Source organism: Lontra canadensis, unplaced genomic scaffold (genome assembly GCF_010015895.1).
Source record: "Lontra canadensis isolate GAN:19392208 unplaced genomic scaffold, GSC_riverotter_1.0 scaffold9, whole genome shotgun sequence".
In the NCBI taxonomy this organism is placed as follows: Eukaryota; Metazoa; Chordata; class Mammalia; order Carnivora; family Mustelidae; genus Lontra; species Lontra canadensis.
The window spans coordinates 4,881,614-4,902,007 of NW_022631003.1; the positions used below are offsets into that span (position 1 = coordinate 4,881,614).

General features: G+C 36.4%; 1 protein-coding gene across 8 annotated transcripts in view; it reads right to left on the reverse strand.

Moving 5' to 3' along the window:
- Positions 1 to 20,394, reverse strand: part of NAV3 (neuron navigator 3) — a 610,320-nt gene that overhangs the window by 216,961 nt on the left and 372,965 nt on the right. For 7 of the 8 annotated variants that reach the window (XM_032854715.1, XM_032854712.1, XM_032854710.1 and 4 more), the window contains exons 6-7: positions 13,983 to 14,051; positions 10,672 to 10,811 (exon numbers count right to left, since the gene is read on the reverse strand). In XM_032854715.1, the coding sequence (XP_032710606.1) occupies positions 10,672 to 10,811; positions 13,983 to 14,051 (209 nt within the window). The remainder of the gene's footprint in view (positions 1 to 10,671; positions 10,812 to 13,982; positions 14,052 to 20,394) is intronic. The other variant, XM_032854714.1, reaches the window with a different exon arrangement.

Sequence of the window (20,394 nt, forward strand, 5' to 3'; positions counted from 1 at the left end):
TCCATTATCACCACTGCTATTCAACATAGTACTAGAAGTCCTAGCCTCAGCAATCAGACAACAAAAAGAACTTAAAGGCATCCAAATCAGCAAAAGAGTTAAACTATCACTCTTTGCAGATGATAGGATACTTTATGTGGGAAAACCCAAAAGACTGCACTCCAAAACTGCTAGAACTCATACAGGAATTCAGTAAAGTAACAGGATATAAAACCAATGCACAGAAATCACTTGCATTTCTATACACCACCAACAAGACAGAAGAAAGAGAAATTAAGAAGTCAATCCCATTTACAATTGCACCCAAAACCATAAAATACCTAGGAATAAACCTAACCAAAGAGGCAAAGAATCTGTACTCAGGAAACTATAAAGTACTCATGAAGGAAATGGAGGAAGACACAAAGAAATGGAAAAACATTTCATGCTCATGGATTGGAAGAACAAATATTGTGAAAATGTCTATGCTACCTAAAACAATCTACACATTTAATGCAATCCCTATCAAAATACCATCATTTTTTTTTTAATGAAATGGAACAAATAATCCTAAAATTTGTATGGAACCAGAAAAGACCCCAAATAGCCAGAGGAATGGTGAAAAAGAAAGCCAAAGTTGGTGGCTTCACAATTCCGGACTTCAAGCTCTATTACAAAGCTGTCATCATTAAGACAGTATGATACTGGCACAGAACAGACACACAGATCAATGGAACAGAGTAGAGAGCCCAGAAATAGACATTCAACTCTATGGTCAACTAATCTTCAACAAAGCAGGAAAGAATGTCCAATGGAAAAAAGACAGTCTTTTCAACAAATGGAGTTGGGAAAATTGGACAGCCACATGCAGAAGAATGAACCTGGACCATTTCCTTATACCACATGCAAAAATAGACTCAAAATGGACGAAAGGCCTCAATGTGAGACAGGAATCTATCAAAATCCTTGAGGGGAATACAGGCAGCAACCTCTTCGACCTCATCTGCAGCAACTTCTCCTTATAAACATCCCAAAAGGCAAGGGAAGCAAGGGCAAAAATGAACTATTGGGACTTCATCAAGATCAGAAGCTCTTGCACAGCAAAGAAAACAGTCAACAAAAGCAAAAGACAACTGACAGAATTCGGAGAAGATATTTGCAAATGACATCACAGATAAAGGGCTAGTTATCAAAATCTATAAAGAACTTATCAAACTCAACACCCAAAGAACAAATAATCCAATCCAGAAATGCGCAGAGGGGGGCGCCTGGGTGGCTCAGTGGGTTAAGCCTCTGCCTTAGGTTCAGGTCATGATCTCAGGGTCCTGGGATCAAGCCCCACATAGGGCTCTCTGCTCAGCAGGGAGCCTGCTTCTCCCTCTCTCCCTGCCTGCCTCTCTGCCTACTTGTGATCTCTCTCTCTCTGTCAAATAAATAAAATCTTTAAAAAAAAATTGAAAAAGAAAGAAAGAAATGGGTGAGGATATGAATACCCATTTCTGCAAAGAAGGCATCCAGTTGGCCAAGAGACACATGAAAAAGTGCTCCATATCACTCCGCATCAAGGAAATACAAATCAAAACCACAATGAGATACCACCTCACACCAGTCAAAATGGCTAAAATTAACAAGTCAGGAAACAATAGCTGTTGGCAAGGATGCAGATAAAGAAGAATCCTCCTATACTGTTGGTGGGAATGAAAGCTGGTGCAGCCACTCTGGAAAACAGCATGGAGGTTCCTCAAAAAGTTGAAAATAGAGCTACCCTATGACTCAGCAATCGCACTACTGGGTATTTACCCTAAAGATACAGATGTAGTGATCCGAAGGGGCATGTGCACACGAATGCTTATAGCAGCAACATCCACAATAGCCAAAATATGGAAATAACCTAGATGTCCATCAACAGATGAATGGGTAGAGAAGATGTGGTGTATATATATACAATGGAATACTATGCAGCCATCAAAAGAAATGAAATGTTGCCATTTGCAATGACGTGGATGGAAGTAGAGGGTATTATGCTGAACAAAATAAGCGAATCAGAGAAAGACAATTATCATATGATCTCTCTGATATGAGGAATTTGAGAGGCAGGGCAGGGGGTTGAGGAGTAGGGAAGGAAAAAATGAAAGAGGATGGGATCAGGAGGGAGACAAACCATAAGAGACTCTTAATCTCACAAATAAACTGAGGGTTGTTGGTGGGTGGAAGGGTAGGGAGAGAGTGGTTGCGTTATGGACATTGGGGAGGGTATGTGCTATGGTGAGTGCCGAGAAGTGTGTAAGCCTGACGATTCACAGACCTGCACCCCTGTGGCAAATTATATATTATATGTTAATAAAAATAATTTTTAAAAAAATAGTATACAACTTTATTCTAATACTCCTTGCTTTTCTACAATTCCATATTTCAACTGGCAAAAGTTAGCATAAGACTGTACATACATACTCTACATTAAAATGTAATAGTTTACTGAAAAGTCAAAATGCTTACATGGTATATGTAAATTGTACAGCCTAGGATGATAAACTGATTTTTTCAGTATTCATGTTAATTCTGTAATTGTGTCCATTTCTAGAATATTTGTAGAAACCTATTAGTTTTGTACATAAACAGTAAGGTGTTCTGAAAAACAGTTTTGACTAATTCAAAACAAATCCAACAAGCTTCAAAGTACCCAATGTCTCAAATATATTCACTCTCTGTTAATGGATTTTAATCTTTTACTTCAATCTCTTTTAAATACAGGTAATTCTAAATTTTTTTCACTTACACATTAAGATCCCTTCCAGAAACCGGTAACATTTCATCATAATTTGAATCATTCTCAGTAGCAGAATGAACACACTGACTACCTGCAGTTAGAAAAGCCTACCAGGGGCCCCTGGGTGGCTCAGTGGGTTAAGCCTCTGCCTTCGGCTCAGGTCATGATCCTAGGGTCCTGGGATCGAGCCCCGCATCGTGCTCTCTGCTCAGCAGGGAACCTGCTTCCTCCTCTCTCTCTGCCTGCCTCTCTGCCTACTTGTAATCTCTGTCTGTCAAATAAATAAATAAAATCTTTAAAAAGAAAAAAAAGAAAGAAATGCCTACCAAATATGTCTTCAGAATAATATTTCCCATTTATTGGTAAGGTCTAAACTTTGACCTCACTTCCTTCGGAAAAAACAGCAACAACAACCACCACCAAAAACTGAAAAAGAAACCAAAAGCATTATCCCCACCCCCATTTCTAATCATCCCAGCATCAAGTCCAGATTCAGTGGCTCCTTTGCATTTTTCCATAGCTTATTATTTCCTCTCCTACAACCATTATAACTCCGGTGAAATTACCTGTTTCGTACTATACTGTAGGTTCCATTAAAACAAAGACCATGCCTATTATGATTGTGCATAGACTGTCTGACATCCTACGTGTTCAACTTAATAGAGGTTCTCAAACTTTACTGTGCGTGTAAGTGACATGAGGGCCCATGGACTACAAACCATATTGTGATTCAGCAGATCTGCTGTGGGCCCTGAGATTCTGCATTTCTAACAAGCTCCAGAGGAAGAGGATGCTGCTGGTCACAAAGCAGGTTTCGAATAACAAAGGTTGAATGGACTCAGAAATCCTGGCAATTGCTGACAGTTATCGGCTCTCAAGAATGTTTCTTATGACGGTACCCAATTGGACTGAATTTCTCAATGTTCCCTAGCTGTGCAGCATGAATATTCTTTGCCCTGTGAACTTTCAGAACCTCATCCAGTTCTGAATTCACTGGATGCTTGACAGTTTGTGACAGGGGGTTCTGCAAACAAAAGAAGCCCGTCAGGTTTTCCTGATGGCCACCTATTTACTGTGGAGCTTCTGTGTCTCCGCAACTCGGTTAAGACGTCAGGAGACTCAACCCTGTGTGCCTGGGAGCTCTCATGGGAATGAGGAAAATGTGGAAGAGAATGTGGCAGGAGGCTTCTGAAGTGTATAGCCATCAGCTAGATAGACTGCCACAACAGTTCAAGTGCAGAAGAGGAATTTCAACACCACTACTCTCAGAAATGAGTCAGGAGAGACTCAAAATTATGACATCCACCTCCAAACCACAGTCATGGTCACGGTAACAGTGTAAAATCATTCTCAGGTGAGTACCCACATAGAAACCACTTCTGGAAGCTCCACCCTCAATCGGTCCACAGCCTGTCTCTACTGAGCAACAGTGAGGTGCTGTAGGTCTCATTAAGAGGGCAAATCATAGTTGTTGTACATCACAAAGTCACTGGAATAATAAGAGTCTCCTTGCACTCCTCACAGTCAAGCGTGCATGACAGCAGCGGAGGAAAAGCTAGCACGTGCAGCTCCTCGGAAGTGGGTACTGCCACAGATTCTAGTCTCTCTGATTTCCACGTTCAATATTAAGTAGCCCGGTCTCACAGGTATTTTTCTGAATGTTGAAAACTCAGATTCTGACTATGAATGAGTTGTTATCTAGGTATGAGGAAATGCCCAGGTATCTAATGCACATATTTTTTTTTCAAGATTTTATTTATTTATTTGACAGACAGACATCACAAGCAGGCAGAGAGGCAGGCGGAGAGAGAGATAGGAAGCAGGCTCCCTGCCGAGCAGAGAGCCCGGTGCGGGGCTCGATCCCAGGACCCCCGGACCATGACCTGAGCTGAAGGCAGAGGCTTGAACCCGCTGAGCCACCCAGGCGCCCCCTAATGCACATGTTTTTAAAGGCACTCTTGCAATGGATCTGCCTTGAATTTGCAGAGCCTGTCTCTGCCTTCAGCCCTGCCTTCTGGTCTCTAGACCCTGAAGAGAAATTTTCTCCCACTCGTTCTCCTTTCCTTCCTCCTCTTCCTCCCCCTCCACATACCCCATCATCAGTTCTGCTACAACCAAATAGTATTATTTATCAACTGCTTACTTGTTCCCCAAGCACTTTGATCCAGAGTATCACACTGAAAGCTCTTCATACAGGGGATCTCACCTAAACCCTTAATAATCTGCAATATACTCATGATTTCTCTTACTCTAAATGGGAGAACTGAAGCTTAAAAAGCAAAAGCAACTTGTTCCAATTCACACATATAGTAAAACTTAGAAAAGAGAAAATCAAAATGGGAGCTCAGGTTTTTCGGACTCTAAATTTTGGAGGCTTTTCGCTCTCTCTCGTTTCTATGTGTTCACTGCCTACCCAGAAATTCTGCTGGTATGGCTCTCCAGAAAGCCACACGTTTGTCACAGTAGTGAAGATATTTGGGTAACTCCTTGGAGTACGGTGTCCCTCTTCCTCGATGAGCCAAATACAAGTGGGGAGAATATGATAGGAGACCCTTTCTACTTAGTCCCTTATATACTATCTCCTTGGGTAACCTACATGCATCATCCTTCTGAGCTGATGTAGGAATAGATTTTAATTCATGCTTAGAAAATATATAAATTGACAGAGTTAATTTTTAGTTATCTTATCACACACACAGACACACACACAAAGTTGATGACCCGGAAAAAAATGCCAATCTAGTTCTAGTAAAATTAATACACGTGGACAAATTTAATAGTCATAGCAGGTATATGGAAAGTTTAGATAAGGACATTTCTCTGCGGAATGTTAGCTAGCTTTAGAGTTTAGTGCCATGTTGTCAACAGTGCCATTAGTCTTGAGAAAGGACGCAGGGATGGGCTTCAACCTATTTACCTCTTCTTCCTTGCTGAATAGTATGGTGCTTAGAGGCAAGCAAACCAGCTTTCAGCTTAAAAAGTAACAACAGAATAACAATATACCAAGTAACAAAAATGATGACAATAGCACCATTTATTTTCAAGCATTCACTGTGTAGGGGACACTGTACTCCCTGTTATCTCTGATCCCTGCTAAATACAGGGAAACTTCAGTATCACAGGTCATTGTGAAAGGAAGGAAATGATTTATTGATGTGACCATGGCAATTAGTCACCTTAGATTCCTATTTCACAAGAACGCACCAAAATACATTTGAACCATTTAAAGGATTAATTTTTTTTTTTTTAAATTTAAAAAGATGTAGCATTCAAATCCGAATATGTCTTGTTACCAACTGGGCCCTTGTTCACCTGAGCAAACGGCCTTCCATGAATGATTACTCGTGCAATGTCTCAATCGTCAACTTTAGGATGACCTAACAGAAACACGCAATGGGATTACAGGGAGCCTAGAGGAGCTGTCCGTTCTGCTCATGCAATGTTACAGTGCCACTTTGTGGAGTATTGTGAAATTTAGGGAAGCTTTCACTAGCCAGCCGGTTTTTGGAAAAAGTATGTAATTTATGTACAGGCACGTATAATACGTGCACACCTCAACATGTAAGCATTTATACATAAGCAACAACATATATTCTCATCTCTCTCTTTTTTAAAATTATTAACATATAATGTATTATTTGCCCAAGGGGTACAGGTCTGTGAATTATCAGGCTTACACAATTCACAGCACTCACCATAACACATACCCTTCCCAATGTCCATAACCCAGCCACCCTATCCCTACTCCCCCACCCCCAGCAACCCTCAGTTTATTTTCAGGTCTCTTTAATTGTATCAACTAACACATGTACTTACTTACATTATCTCATGAAAATCCCTAATCTTAGCCTGTAATTTTTATTTGACATTTATTTTAGGCTTTTTAAGTCTCAAGGAAATAAAGCAAAAAGTTATGGTGAAACACATGATTCAGTCACTAATAAAGCAATATAATAAGTAAAATACATTTGTATTGCCTCAAAAAGAAAATAAACAGTTTAGTTCTTTGACACTACAGTAATTTCAGAGCAATTAACAACAGCAATAAAAAAGTAATTAACAATCAGATAGCTACATTTTAGCAAAGTCCCATGACTAATGCAACATTCACATTAACCTTATAGTTTTAAAATTTTAACAGCAATGTTGCCAAATTCTCAGTATCAATCCTTTTCAATCTATGTTGAGTGTAAAGGAAAGTGAACCTTCCATAGCAGAAGACACTTTCTTAGGACCCAGGAGAACAGAAAGGACATCTCTCTAGTAGATGTGCAGGTACAATGTAAGAATCACTTGGGAGAAACAATCAAAAGATGGCAAAATGCCCTCCAGTACCGTAGCGCGTTTCTTAGCAACATAAAAAACAACTCTCTGCTAACAAACTCTGTCAAGCAAAAAGTGTTTACCGAGCATAATTCAGATACTGAATTCCAAGTAAATCTAGCGATATTTACATTCCTAATTATATGAAAATGTGTAGTTTTTTTATATTTAATACCCAAATTTTGTACAACAAGAATGATTTCTTATGAAAAGCTGCTTCAAACATGGAAAGTGTAGATATAAATGAACCAGGGCACTCTTTTCACGTGATCCCTGATTTCCAGGGAACGCATATTTAATTTTTCTTTAAAGCATACATCTTGCCCATAATATACAGGCAAACTGATAAATGCTGGCATCAGAACATATTACTCGTTGTCAGTATCTGAATGGCAGGTCACCAAGAGAAGAAACTGGAGACTCTCAGAAGAAATTCTCCACAAACAGCGATATCTTCAAGTCACCATTTGTTCTGAAAAAAAGATCTGTTCCCACACTCCATTTCAGCAGAAGGGTGCCACCCCATGGCCTCCGACTGTAACAACGTTTCTTTTCGGCCTTTTCTGCAAAGGAGCAACTATGGCTCCATTCACTGACATTCGAACTCATTTGGTAAAAGGGTGAAATGAACACCCTAGTTCTTGAATTGTATTAGTAGCACGATGATATTAGATGGGTTTTTCAAAGTGGTAGTTTGTGATTTCTCTATGTCCTTTCATCAGTCACACAGCTTGAAAATAAGTTAGTTTTACAATACAGGTATAAAGCTACTGTGCTTTCAACAGTATGTTTTTTAATAGGGAAATGAAACTGTTTTAATTGTGAATAAGTCTTTATTTTCTATCACAAATTCTAGAGATTCTTCAAGTGGTTCATATAACTCATTACCCAAGACTTGTTAAAGAAAGTAGAAAGTATATTTCCACGTAGAAGCATTTGGGGAACACACTGCAGACAATTTGGTTAATCCCTCAAGTAAAACATCTTAATTTGTTAAATTTATATGTTATGCTTTCTAATAACTAAAAAAGGAATATCAATTGATTAGAATACTTAAGTTAGTACTTTCTGAATTCTGTCATTATAATAGTGTGACATTTGAAAACTTTGACTTAGTTTTCACCTTACTTGATCATATCTAGGATATGTACGCAGGCCAGTCTGTGACAGAGATCACCTTGTCAGTAGAGGAATCTTCTATTTTTATATAGATTGTGCTACCACTATAAATATCCATGTCAAAAAGATTAAATAAAACATTCCTATCCAAAATGATAGACCAATCTAATAGGCTAAAGAGTAAATTATAAATTGTTTTGTGTGTGATGTTTATTATTGTTTTGTTTGCTCTTGTAATTTAATTTTTCAAAAGATTATTTATTTATTTATTTATTTAAGAGAGAGGGAGAGAGTGTGTGTGCACAAGTGGCAGAAGGGACAGAGGGAGAGGGAGAGAGAGAGAATCTCAAGCAGACTCCACCTTGAGTGTGGAGCCTGATGTGACACTCCATCTCATGAACCTGAGATCATGACCTGAGCTGAAATCAGAAGCCAGATGCTTAACCACCTAAGCCACCCAGGTGCCAAGATAATATTTTAGAAATACAAAATAGCATGACAGAATGGTAATTTAGAAACACTGATATTGGATGTATTGCTAAAGTTGTAATTCCACGTTAATAGAAAATGCCATGTAACAGTCACAGGATGCAATTTATGCTTCAGTTCTTATCGGCTGTTTTCAGACATTTAATGCCTATATTGGACAAATTATAAATCTTTCAATTCTATTGAATTTTTAGTTATTTGGGAATTAAAAGTAATGAAAACCCTGGTATTTTGCTGTAGATGTGGACCTAAGGAAATCTGCTTTTTTGAATCAAAAACTTTATAATGTATGTTGTCTGTCTCCACCTTGTGGGTATTGTAAAGATTACTACTTCTTAATTTTTTTCACAAGAGAGGTTGAATGGCTATGAAAAAATAGAAATCCTTGTCTACCTTTAGGTTTTTACTTTTAGACACCAGAAATACAGAAAACTTTTCAGATGACTGAAAATTTCAGATACATTATGATACCAAAGTGTTAGATCATCTAAAGCATTTCTAAATCTCTTTGCCAATGTTATTAGTAGTTCTTGCAAAAATATTACATAATTGTAGAATCCTGTATTTAAACTGGGCATATGAACAATTCATCCAACACGCTGTATATCTAAATGAACTTTCCTTTAGACTTTCATAGCACATACAGACTTTGTATGACACTTCCTAGGAAAGTCACAAACCAAAGAAGAAAGTTTTTGTAATTGTTGTCTCCCTTTCCCTTAGGAAAAGTATAAGTGTCCAGTAAAATTTCTTCGGTTCCTAAATCAGAGGTTTTATTTTAAATTTTAAAGACAAACTCCTGACTTCCAATTATACATTATTTTCTTTTCTTCCCACTCCACTCAAGAACAGAGAATATTCTAGGGATCAAGACACACTGCCTTGCTTTCAGGGATTTATGTTCTGTCCAATTTTTAAAGCATGAGAAACTTTCACTAAAGTGTCTGATTCATAGATTATCTGTCAGTTCATGTCTAAATTAGAGAAGGTTGTTGGATCACATCTGTATGAAACAATTTGAAATGATCTAATTTGAGCAAAAAAGTTCCTACCTGGTTGAATTTGCCAGCTATTCTACTAACTAAGCATGTTTGTTACTTTTGAACTTCTTGTTTTGTTGCATGAAAAGTTAAATACTGTAAAGAGAAGTTAAAGTTCTTTGGAGTTGAAGAGACTACCTCAAAAGCCAGCCACAGGCTTTAGTCCCTCACACAGTCACTCTGCCTACGAGAGTATAGGTTCTTGATTTTCTTGTGGTTTAGATGTGAAATGCACAGTCTTTTACATGAATCCATGCTCCACAGTGTAATGTATCAAGCAAGCCACTCATTAAATGTACACTGTGCACAACACAGAGAATTGTGTATCATCTGGTTAAAATATAATTTGCCTTTAACACAGATTTCTACTAAGTGTCCTTTTTTCCCAATGATTTTGTGATCTGGTATTTCTATCCTGTATTCTAATCGAGAAAATAAAACAAAGATGGATAATTTGTCTCTTTAGAGAAAACGAAGATCATATTATTCCTGTGTCCTGCTCCTATCAAAGATTAAATACCCTTCCTAATTACAACTCAACTTTTGATGCCCAGAACACTTATGGCATTTATGTCAACTGAAGCTAAAGACTCAAACAAACCTAATATAGATTTATGATTTTATAATAATTTTCCCTAAAACATAAAAAGACAAAAGAAATTGCTATTTATATGCAACCAAGAGAAAATGTTTTGGGGAAACAGATTTTACACTCGGGTTTATAATTAGCCACTTTAAAATAAATGAGTTTACTCTCTTAAAATATTCTTCAGATAAAAAAAGCCCTGAAGAAAACTGGAATTCAGGAGGGGGCAGTTAGAAAACATGAAACCACACTGATAACAACTCCATTCCAAAAGGCATTAACACTGCTCAAATATTGGATTTATCATGTAATTTACAAGACCAATACGTTAGACTTGTGCCATAATGATGTAACAGGCCAAAACTTACCTTTTTCATTGCCATTTGCATAATTTGGAGGCTTGTTTTTGTCAATGCTGTTAAAGCTCTGACTTCTCCTATTTAAATTAGAGGCTCCCTGGACTTTGCTGCTGCTGCCTGCAGTTGGCACCCTAGAGGGACCTGGAAGCCTGAAATAGTATAAGAAAAATTACATCATTTTTGTATATTACAAAAAGATAAGGGGTAAGAGGTCCTGATCAGGGAAGCCTTAGTGGAAAAAGCACAACATACGATGTTCTAAAATCTGTTTAGCAGAAAATGGTGGTTTAAGTGATAAATAAGCTAAACACAAGAATTAAGAATCTTCAGAAAAATCTTATTTCACTTTTCAATAAACATGCCCTCAAATGACATTAAGAATGTAGAGCAATTAGAAATAAAATAACCTTTAACTAAAAAAGTAATACTTACAACACCTCTGATGAATGGCACCTTGACTTCAAAATACTATAACAATTACATGAAAAGCAAGGGAAATAACACAAATGTATTGTGTTCTCGAGGTATTAATCACCTATTTGCAGTTGTTGTTAAGTTGTTCTTTTCGATGTATGGGACATTTGTTTTTCTCTTAGATAGCTGTTTCCTAATAAGTCAACTTGATAATAACAAGAAGAATAAAGTTACTGAACAAATGGCTAATAGCAAATGCTTATTGCATATCTAAGGTAGTAAGCTATTCCGATTCAAGCATGATGCAGAGACCAAAGTCACGAGTTAATTTGTATTTTACAGGTCTGCCTCAAAAAAATTTTTTTTCTTTAATCATTTTGCCAGAAATAAGCACCTAGACATTAGCTAATTATCTTACAAGTGTGGCCAGATGATCACAAAGGTGATATGACAAGAAAGGATGCAGGTCTCAGAAGCAGAAAAACTGTTAACAGAATGGCAATGTAAAATACACCTACAGGGACAGTGACTTCAGCTAGTCCTTGGGGATGAAAGACAGGACAAGAGGAAATAATAGGCAGACTGTGTTAAAATTAGGGGAAGTTTGATGTTAGGTTGTGATCTGCAGTTATTCTATGCAGACTAAAATTAAGTATCAGTGTGATCATTTCCGTCACTGTTTAAGCAGTTTCCATCTTGAAATTTCAAGTATCAATTATTCATGAATTGTGCCTACAATATACAATCACTGTATTTTACTCTACCCTGTTAACATATTATATATGTATAGTAAACAATCTGGATAAGTTAAGAACTAGTAATTAAGAACAAATATTGGCATTCTAAGTCATATTTAACAACATGGTACTAAAGGATGTCAGCCTCTTTGCTAGCATTTGCTGCCACCATGTGAATGTCACTGTGTACTGCTCAGATAATTTCTATTTTAAAAGAAATGAAACTCCAGGCCTTATAAATGAAGCACAGAAATTTTTACTGTTCTCTATACTAAGTTTTTAAAATGACAGAGTGTTTATACCTGTTATATTTGTGCCTGATATATCACAATTTCAAGATCAGTTGTTACTATTTTCATATTTTAACTCACCTTCATAATTAATATATTATTTCCATAAATTGTTAGGAAATCAAACTTTTAAAACTCAAGTTATTTTTTAAAATAGTAACAGGTATTGCAACAGGGAATGAACATCAGGAAAATAAAAATACCAACTTAAAAACAGAAGTGTTGCTTTCTTGGAATAGTTAATAGTTTCAAAATGTTGACTGTATTCTGGAGTTTAAATACATATGGCTAATAAATAGTTCCTTCAGCTGTTTTGCCAATTAGAAGCTGTGCCATGTACAAGATTGGAAACTTTTCCAAATGATTCCAGCATTTAACTTTTGCTCAGATGGATCTACAGGGTATGTAAGTATAGCACAAAACCACAGACACCAGGAATTTTGAGTACTAATGACTGCACTCTGAAATAGGACTCAGTTAATTAATTTGGCCAAATGCCCCAATCATAATAAATCCAAGAACTATCCCTGCAGACACAGCTACAGACTTAGAAAGTTCATTCCAAACTCACATGTATAAACAAATTTTGTCACAGAACTTGCCCTGCTTGCAATGAAACTTGACCTGTTTCTAGAAAGCAATTAAAATGCATTTTAATCTTTATTGTGACCAATGAAGGCAAGTGATCTTTAGTTTTCAGAAGAACAAATTAAAACAAATTTAAAAATCCATTTGCTCTTCTCATTACCCTAATTTGACAGGCAGCCAGAGATCCAGATCATTCATCAAAGTAATAAAAAGAGAAATGAAAATGAAGCCAACAAAAGACAGACAGAGAGAGAGAGAGAGAAATGTTCTATTAAATTAATGTACTTAAAATATATTTTATATGCATGAGTCTTATAAGTGGTAATAAAAACTGTACAAGGCAGGTCACTGTTTTTTTGCACATTTGAATTTACATCATTTTTCCTACTTTAAATTAAATGCCCTTTAAATTTTTCTCTCCAGAATCATTTTAATTACTATGGAAATGAACATAACTTAGAAAACCAAGGCAAGAGAAAAAGCACATACCTCACGTCAAGGCATCATAAGCAGTCCTTGTGGTCAAACATTGCATAATACGATACATTATCAGAGCAATGATTAGGAAGCCACCAGTAAGGGAGAGGTCACATACAATGACATAATAATCAAGGGCGCAAAACACATTTGCCGTGGCTTCACTCAGCTGTACGATCATGCCTTCGGCAACTTAACATTTTTTTTAATAAATCATACACTTTCAATATACATTTATCTATCAGTATTTTCCAAACAGTACATCATACAGTCATTTCCTATAACAGACTGTCTTTAAAATATGTATGTCATAAAGAAGCAAAACTTTATACTATTATACGTAAAGGAACAATCCAGGTTAACTTGGTGACCTGGTGCTAACCTTCCCACAAAAAACTGTCAGTATTTCTCAATTCTGCCTCAAAATGTGCAGAAATTAATGTATGTCCATCTCCAAAAACAATTACATTCTTGTCATGTAACTTCCAGACTCTGTAACCTGGAAGGAATGGGGCCTTCAAAGTCATCTTTTCCTTGACTTTCTCTAAGCCTAGAAGCTAGACTTCAGCCCAGTCATAACAGTAAATATAACAAAACTAAAACAGAAGAAGTCAGAACCCATTTAATGATCTAACACAGACATGCTCATCCCGGAGAAATGCATATGGAAATCCATTTGGAAGAATTCAGTCTTCTAAACTTTTCATCCAGAAGTATGTAATTTATGAAAAAAATTTAGTATGATAGGACAAAATATCACTGGGCAGTTACTTTATCATCACTAACAAGCAATAAATTAGAGATATTAACTGACCTAGTAGGCTTTTTTTGACTGGTTGCAATTCCACTGTGATTAGACTGAGTTGCATATCTGGCTGCCAGACTGTATGAGGAGAAACAGAGAAATTGAATTAAAGAGATTCTTTGAACATGGAAAGAAAGCACAACATTACAAGAAAACTATGAGTTAATGAAATGCGATCGGAACATGTATAAGCATGTATAAAGGATAAATTAATTAGAAAATTATGATAATGCAACATATATACTGTGACCTTTGATTAATGAACACACTATGAAACAATGCAGGGCACCCCTTGAAATTAAGTGTGTCATCAGTGACTTTAAAATTATGGCCATGTGATAGTGTTCATATTATTTTGAGTAGGATTTCATTTCATAAAGAAATTCAACCTTTGTAAATGACTGGAAAATTTTCAGGAAAGCTGAAGTTTGACTTTACATAATACAACGAGCTCTTTCTCAAAGAGGTTAAAATGAACAGAAAGAGTATGAGAGTCATTATTTTCTTTAGCAAACTCTTCAAATTTGCTGCTTTCACTTGAATATTATTTCTAAAACCAAATGACTAAAATATGTAGTTTCTGACAAATGTATTGTTTGATCTCAAGTCCTGGATAGACAGTTTTAAGGAAGCGGACAAAACAAGATGGTTTTCTAAAGAAAGAACTATGTAAAAGTTAAATGGAATAAATTGGAGTCAAATTCTCCAACTGAACAACCAACTATTAATGACAGTTTCTGGGCATGCTTGAGTTGTAGTTCTTAATAATTTTTAAATCAAAATCGTTGATCAAAGACACAAAAGAAAGCATTATTTAAACCGAGTTCCGAAGAACAGCGAATATTTTACAATTCAAAACTGAAATTTTGCACTTAAACTAATTCCTGAATTACCTGAGTGTTCTGAAATGAGTGTTTTGAAGGATACAGTGGGACCCGATTAGATCTGAAAAATATTCACATATCCTGCGATTGGTCATGGATTGATGCCTGAGTGGAGAATCACTTTTCAGGTGAATTGTGAGGGAGCAAGAAGGCCCTTAAAAACAGCCCGGACAGAAAAGAATATATCCTTATAGCTAGGAAGGTTTTCAGAACACTTATTTTTCACATTCGATATATATTATTTGCATATAATAAATTCTGTATCCTAACTACATTGGGCGCTGAGAATATTCTCCCAACTGCTTCAGTTAACAAGGATACCAGAGAATAATATTAAAATAAAAACCAAAGTATCTGGGGGCGCCTGGGTGGCTCAGTTGGTTGAGCAACTGCCTTCGGCTCAGGTCATGGTCCCAGAGCCCTGGGATCGAGTCCCACATCGGGCTCCCAGCTCCATGGGGAGTCTGCTTCTCCTCTGACCTCCCCTCTCATGCTCTCTCACACTCTCAAAATAAACAAATAAACAAAAAAAAAATATTTTAAAAAACCAAAGTATCTGAATGAAATGAGATTATTAATTTAAAAATCTAAATTTCAAATACAAGCACCCAAAGTGAAGAAATATTTATTGTGTGTGAACTTCTCAGTCTATTTTGTCAATCCAGAGAAAGACCTACCTCAAGGTTCACTACTATGTCTTACCCTGTGTTCTACAAATTGAACACAAATATTGGCTGGAGAAATGACAATGAAACAATGTACTTTCCTTCAGGGAACAGAAGCCATCTCATAGCATTTTCTTGCATGATTTTAAGGAAGCTCAATAATTTCCAGGACAGAAGTGGGGTAGGGGAAGAAAATCTAGAAAGGTCGACTAACTTGCTAAAATCAGTTTGGTTTTATGGCCCACGTGTGTTTTCTAATTTATTATGAGAGAACAATATTCTACACATTGCCTAGATTTTTGTACCAAATTCTCATAACTTAATCCTTTGAAACTTGGCTTCTGTTCTGCTTCCCTTGCACTAGTGAAACTGTTGTATGAAGAACACAGGACTTTAATTAATTCCACCATACTCCAACATCTTTTATCTGACCCATATTGCTCCCTCTGCCTTTGTGAATCTCTGTCTTTCACAGATGGTAATACCAGTGAGCTCACTTGATTTGCCCACCATCATTCTCATTCATTTTCTCTTTCCTTCACTGAGTCCTTTTCCTTTATTGAGCTCTTTAAGGCATGATTTTTCATAGGTCCTCTTTCCTCAAACACTTGTATGCATTCTTTCACTTAGCAATTCATTTTTTACCTCAGACTTTAAGTAAAATCTGCTATAAACAAGTGTTAATATGTGAGTCACACTCCCAACTGCCAATATCAACTGAGGAAAAGATGTCCATTTCTATGATTTTCAGACTCACCACTTTAAACACCATTTTCCTTCTTTTAACCCCCTAGTCTTAATCAGATCCTTCCTCTAATTTCTTGATTTCTATTCACAGGATCATCATTTTCTTTAGTCCAATGGGCTTGAAACCTCAGTAGTTGACTCTTCTCTTTTTCCTTTTAATTATTGTCAGTAGGCTGTCACTCTGATTCAACTTCTACAAATCCATTTACATTTATGTCCTCTTCCAAATTCCTTGTTTATTGCACTAAATCAAGCCCACAACACTTCCCACAATGCCTCTGGGTCCTTTTGTTTTTCTTAATCTTCTACCTGGCTCTGTCTCCACACTCAGTAGAAAACCACTATTTTTCCCCCATAGTTGCTTGCAATACTATATCCCACATTTCAGACTTACAGTCTAGTCACAGAGTAGGTGAGGTGGTACAGCTCATGCAATTTATTGGTAAACCAGACACAAAAGAAATGTAGACACAGCTCTGAGGCAAGACAGGGAAGATAAAGAGAATCAGAACGCTAATAAACTAGGAATTTTCAAAATATCTGGATTGAGGATAGCGTATTTTTTCCCTGGAAAGATTGCCAAATGAGACTCCTTTTAGCTAATGGGTGGTAAAAATATCAGAAACAGAAGCACAAAAGAAATGCATATTTTGAGACTTCTTGTGGGTTCTATCAAAAAGTATCTGCTCGGGGCACCTGGGTGGCTCAGTGGGTTAAGCCTCTGCCTTCAGCTCAGGTCATGATCTCAGGGTCCTGGGATGGAGCCGCGCATGGGGCTCTCTGCTCAGCAGAGAGCCTGCTTCCTCCTCTCTCTCTGCCTGCCCCTCTGCCTACTTCTGATCTCAATGTCTCTCTCTCTGTCAAATAAATAAAAAATATTTTTTAAAAAAAGTATCTGCTCATCTGATAAAGTAAAATATTGAGAGTGCTTTTTTACTTCCCTAAAATGGAAGACAAGAAAGGAGACTAGAGACAGTCAAATGAATTTTTAAAAAATGAAACTCATCTGGTGCTCAATACAAAGAAAGATCCAAACTACCAGAACTTTCTAATCTACCTTTATCACAAACTCCCATGTGGAACTATAATATCCACTTATTATAAGAAAAACTTCTCAATGTAAACATATCCTGAATTTTAACTTACACATTTTTACCAATTGTCAGAACCTTGCTATTCAAAGTGTTATCCAAAGACCAACGAAACTGGTATCACTTGGAACTTTTTAGAAGTACTCGGGGTGCCTGGGTGGCTCAGTGGGTTAAGCCTCTGACTTCGGCTCAGGTCATGATCTCAGGGTCTTGGGATCGAGTCCTGCATCGGGCTCTCTGCTCAGCGGAGAGCTTGCTTCCTCCTCTCTTTCTCTCTCTCTCTCTCTCTGCCTGCCTCTCTGCCTACTTGTGATCTCTCTCTGTGAAATAAATAAATAAAATCTTTAAAAAATAAAAAATAAATAAATAAATAAAGAAGTACTGGATCTCAGGTCTCATCCTGGAGTCTCTGCATTTTAACAGGATTCTGATACATAATAGAATTGAAAAAGCTGTGCTCTACAGAATACCCACAAATATCCAACCTTGGAGGAAAAAACTTTGTAGTTTCTAAAGTGAAACGGCATAATGTAAACATCTCGGGAGTCATGCTTCATCATCTATGCTCTAGGGGCTTTGGATACTATTGATATCATCCTTTTAGAAATCCTTATCTCACTTAGCTTTTCTAATGCAACAGCTACCTCTGTGGCTACTCCTACTTCCCAAATAACTGTTGACTCACTCCCACCCCCCCCTTAATTGTTGTACTATTACCATGAGTATTTTCAAAATTGTAATCCTAGGCAACAGCTGATCTACCCCTCTATCCTTTCTATCTCAGATCTATATTCTATACTCAAATCTCAATCCTAAACTCAATCTCCTTCTTAAATATCACCTTGAGATCCCTAACTATTATACCCAGATCACCTAGATTTCTCCCAGATATTCCAAAAATGTTCAAAACAACTCATTTTCCTTCTTTCAAATCATCCTCTCTCTCCAACTTTGCTATGTAACTTGACTGTCACCATTTTCTCCACTGAACAATATGGAGTTGTCTTGATCATTACCTACTGTTTTTCTTCCTCTGTGTCATCTCTCTTACAGACTCTAATAATATGTCTTCACTGGTCTCACTGTTTTCAGTCCATTTTTATTCCCAGACAAATCAAATAATTCCTCTCAGTCAACAGAATGAACTTTCCCAAAGAAGAATGAATGCCAACTGCTTTCTTTGAAATTGCTGTTGACCGCCGTTGTCCACAAGATAAAATCCAAGCCCTGTGATTTGGTTTACAATATTTCAGTATGTCCCCTCAGACTCTTACAGCCTCATCCACTCAGCGTATTTCCACCCCATGTTCTCCACTGTCACCACACCTCTGCTCCTTGCCTATGGCCTCTGTTCCTGTGGGTCCATGGCTTTTCTCATGAGGTTTCCTTCATCTGAAATGCCAGTCCTTCCCTTCCCTGCATTATAAAATCCTACTGCTAGTTCAAAATCCTGCTCAAATCTCGCCTTCTTGTTGAAGCATTTCTCAAGTTTCCCAGAGTTAATTTTGTCCTCTCCTGGTCCACAAATCTTAATTCTCCTCTAATTATTAGGTTAATGTGGGAATTTTTCATGGTAAATATCTGCGTCCTGAGAAGATTGTTTTATTTACAAGGACAGGAATTATGTTATGTCCACTTTGCATTCTCAGCTCCTTTCATGGGTTTATAATGTGTTTATAAATCAAATAATTGATTTATATTTACTAACTAGTATTATCAAACAATGATTTATTATATCTCCAACTTTTAAGCAAGGGGGACTGTTTTAAGAAAGGATTTATCAGAAGTATATTAAAGGAAGGAAAAAAAAAACATTCATCTTCATTGTGTCTTTATTAAGTGATCTGCAGTTTATTTATTTTCTCATTTATTCCTTATAATAGTGCTGCAAAGGTGACATCTGTTCCTGACCGGAAATATGAAACTAAAGATGTTATATATTAACTTATCTGTATACATTATACATCTTAAAAATAACAGTACTAAAATTTGAACTTTGGTCTTTTAGATTCTATACAATCTTTGCTATGTTCTGCCATACTATCTTTTTTTATTGCAAATTGATAACAAATTGCAGTATTTTAATGCTTCTTTTTCTATTAATTCATTGCCCTGTGGATTTATGAATATCTCCAAGACATAATAAGTCATTATTATTATTATTATTTCAATACTGTTATAAAATAGCAACTCTTCTAATATCAAATAAATCTACTTCAAAAGGTACTCTTTAGCATTCAGATAATGTTAATAATTTCATTCAATAGGTGATTTTATAAAGAAATCAAGAATACTCAATAAGACAATTTGAAAGAGTAAGATACTTTCACAGTATTTAAGCAATTCTCCTCAAAAATCTTCCAAGTAAACACTTTCTTTTGAATTTTTAAGCAACATTTAATCAGGGCTAGGAAAGTGACACAATAATTATAGCCCACGGCTCCCATGTCCATTGCACAGATGATTAATCAATCAATCACAGAATTCTTTCCTCATAAGCCCTGTGGTAGCTTCAAAATCCATGGCCAGGATTCAAGCAATCCTTATTAATCAAAAGAATTAGAATGAGAAAAAAACTTATTTGAATTTCTTCTTTATTGTCTTGTCAAAATATTAAGATTTGAGTGGCTCAGTATAGGTTTTTTTTAAAAGATTCTATTATAGTTATTCTATTATAGTTCTATTATAGTTATTCTAGCAGTGAACTTCCATGTAGAAGTAAAATTATATAATCTTATTCCTTAGTTTCTATCCTCAAAAATCAAACTGGACCCAGACATAACGCACACATGAATCATTAAAAATCAACAAAACATAATATCTCAGCTTCACACAATCTATCATTCCTTATTTTCATTAGGTACTACCAAGTTTCTTCTGAAAAATTCTCAGTTGAAACAGTGGGTATTTGAATTGTCTCAATTCGTGTTTAATTATTATGATAATTAAAAACATTTTTTCTTATTTATTCATTCTACAAATATCCTTTTAACACCTATTGTTTGCCCAGGTAAGAACCTGGAGAGCCACAACA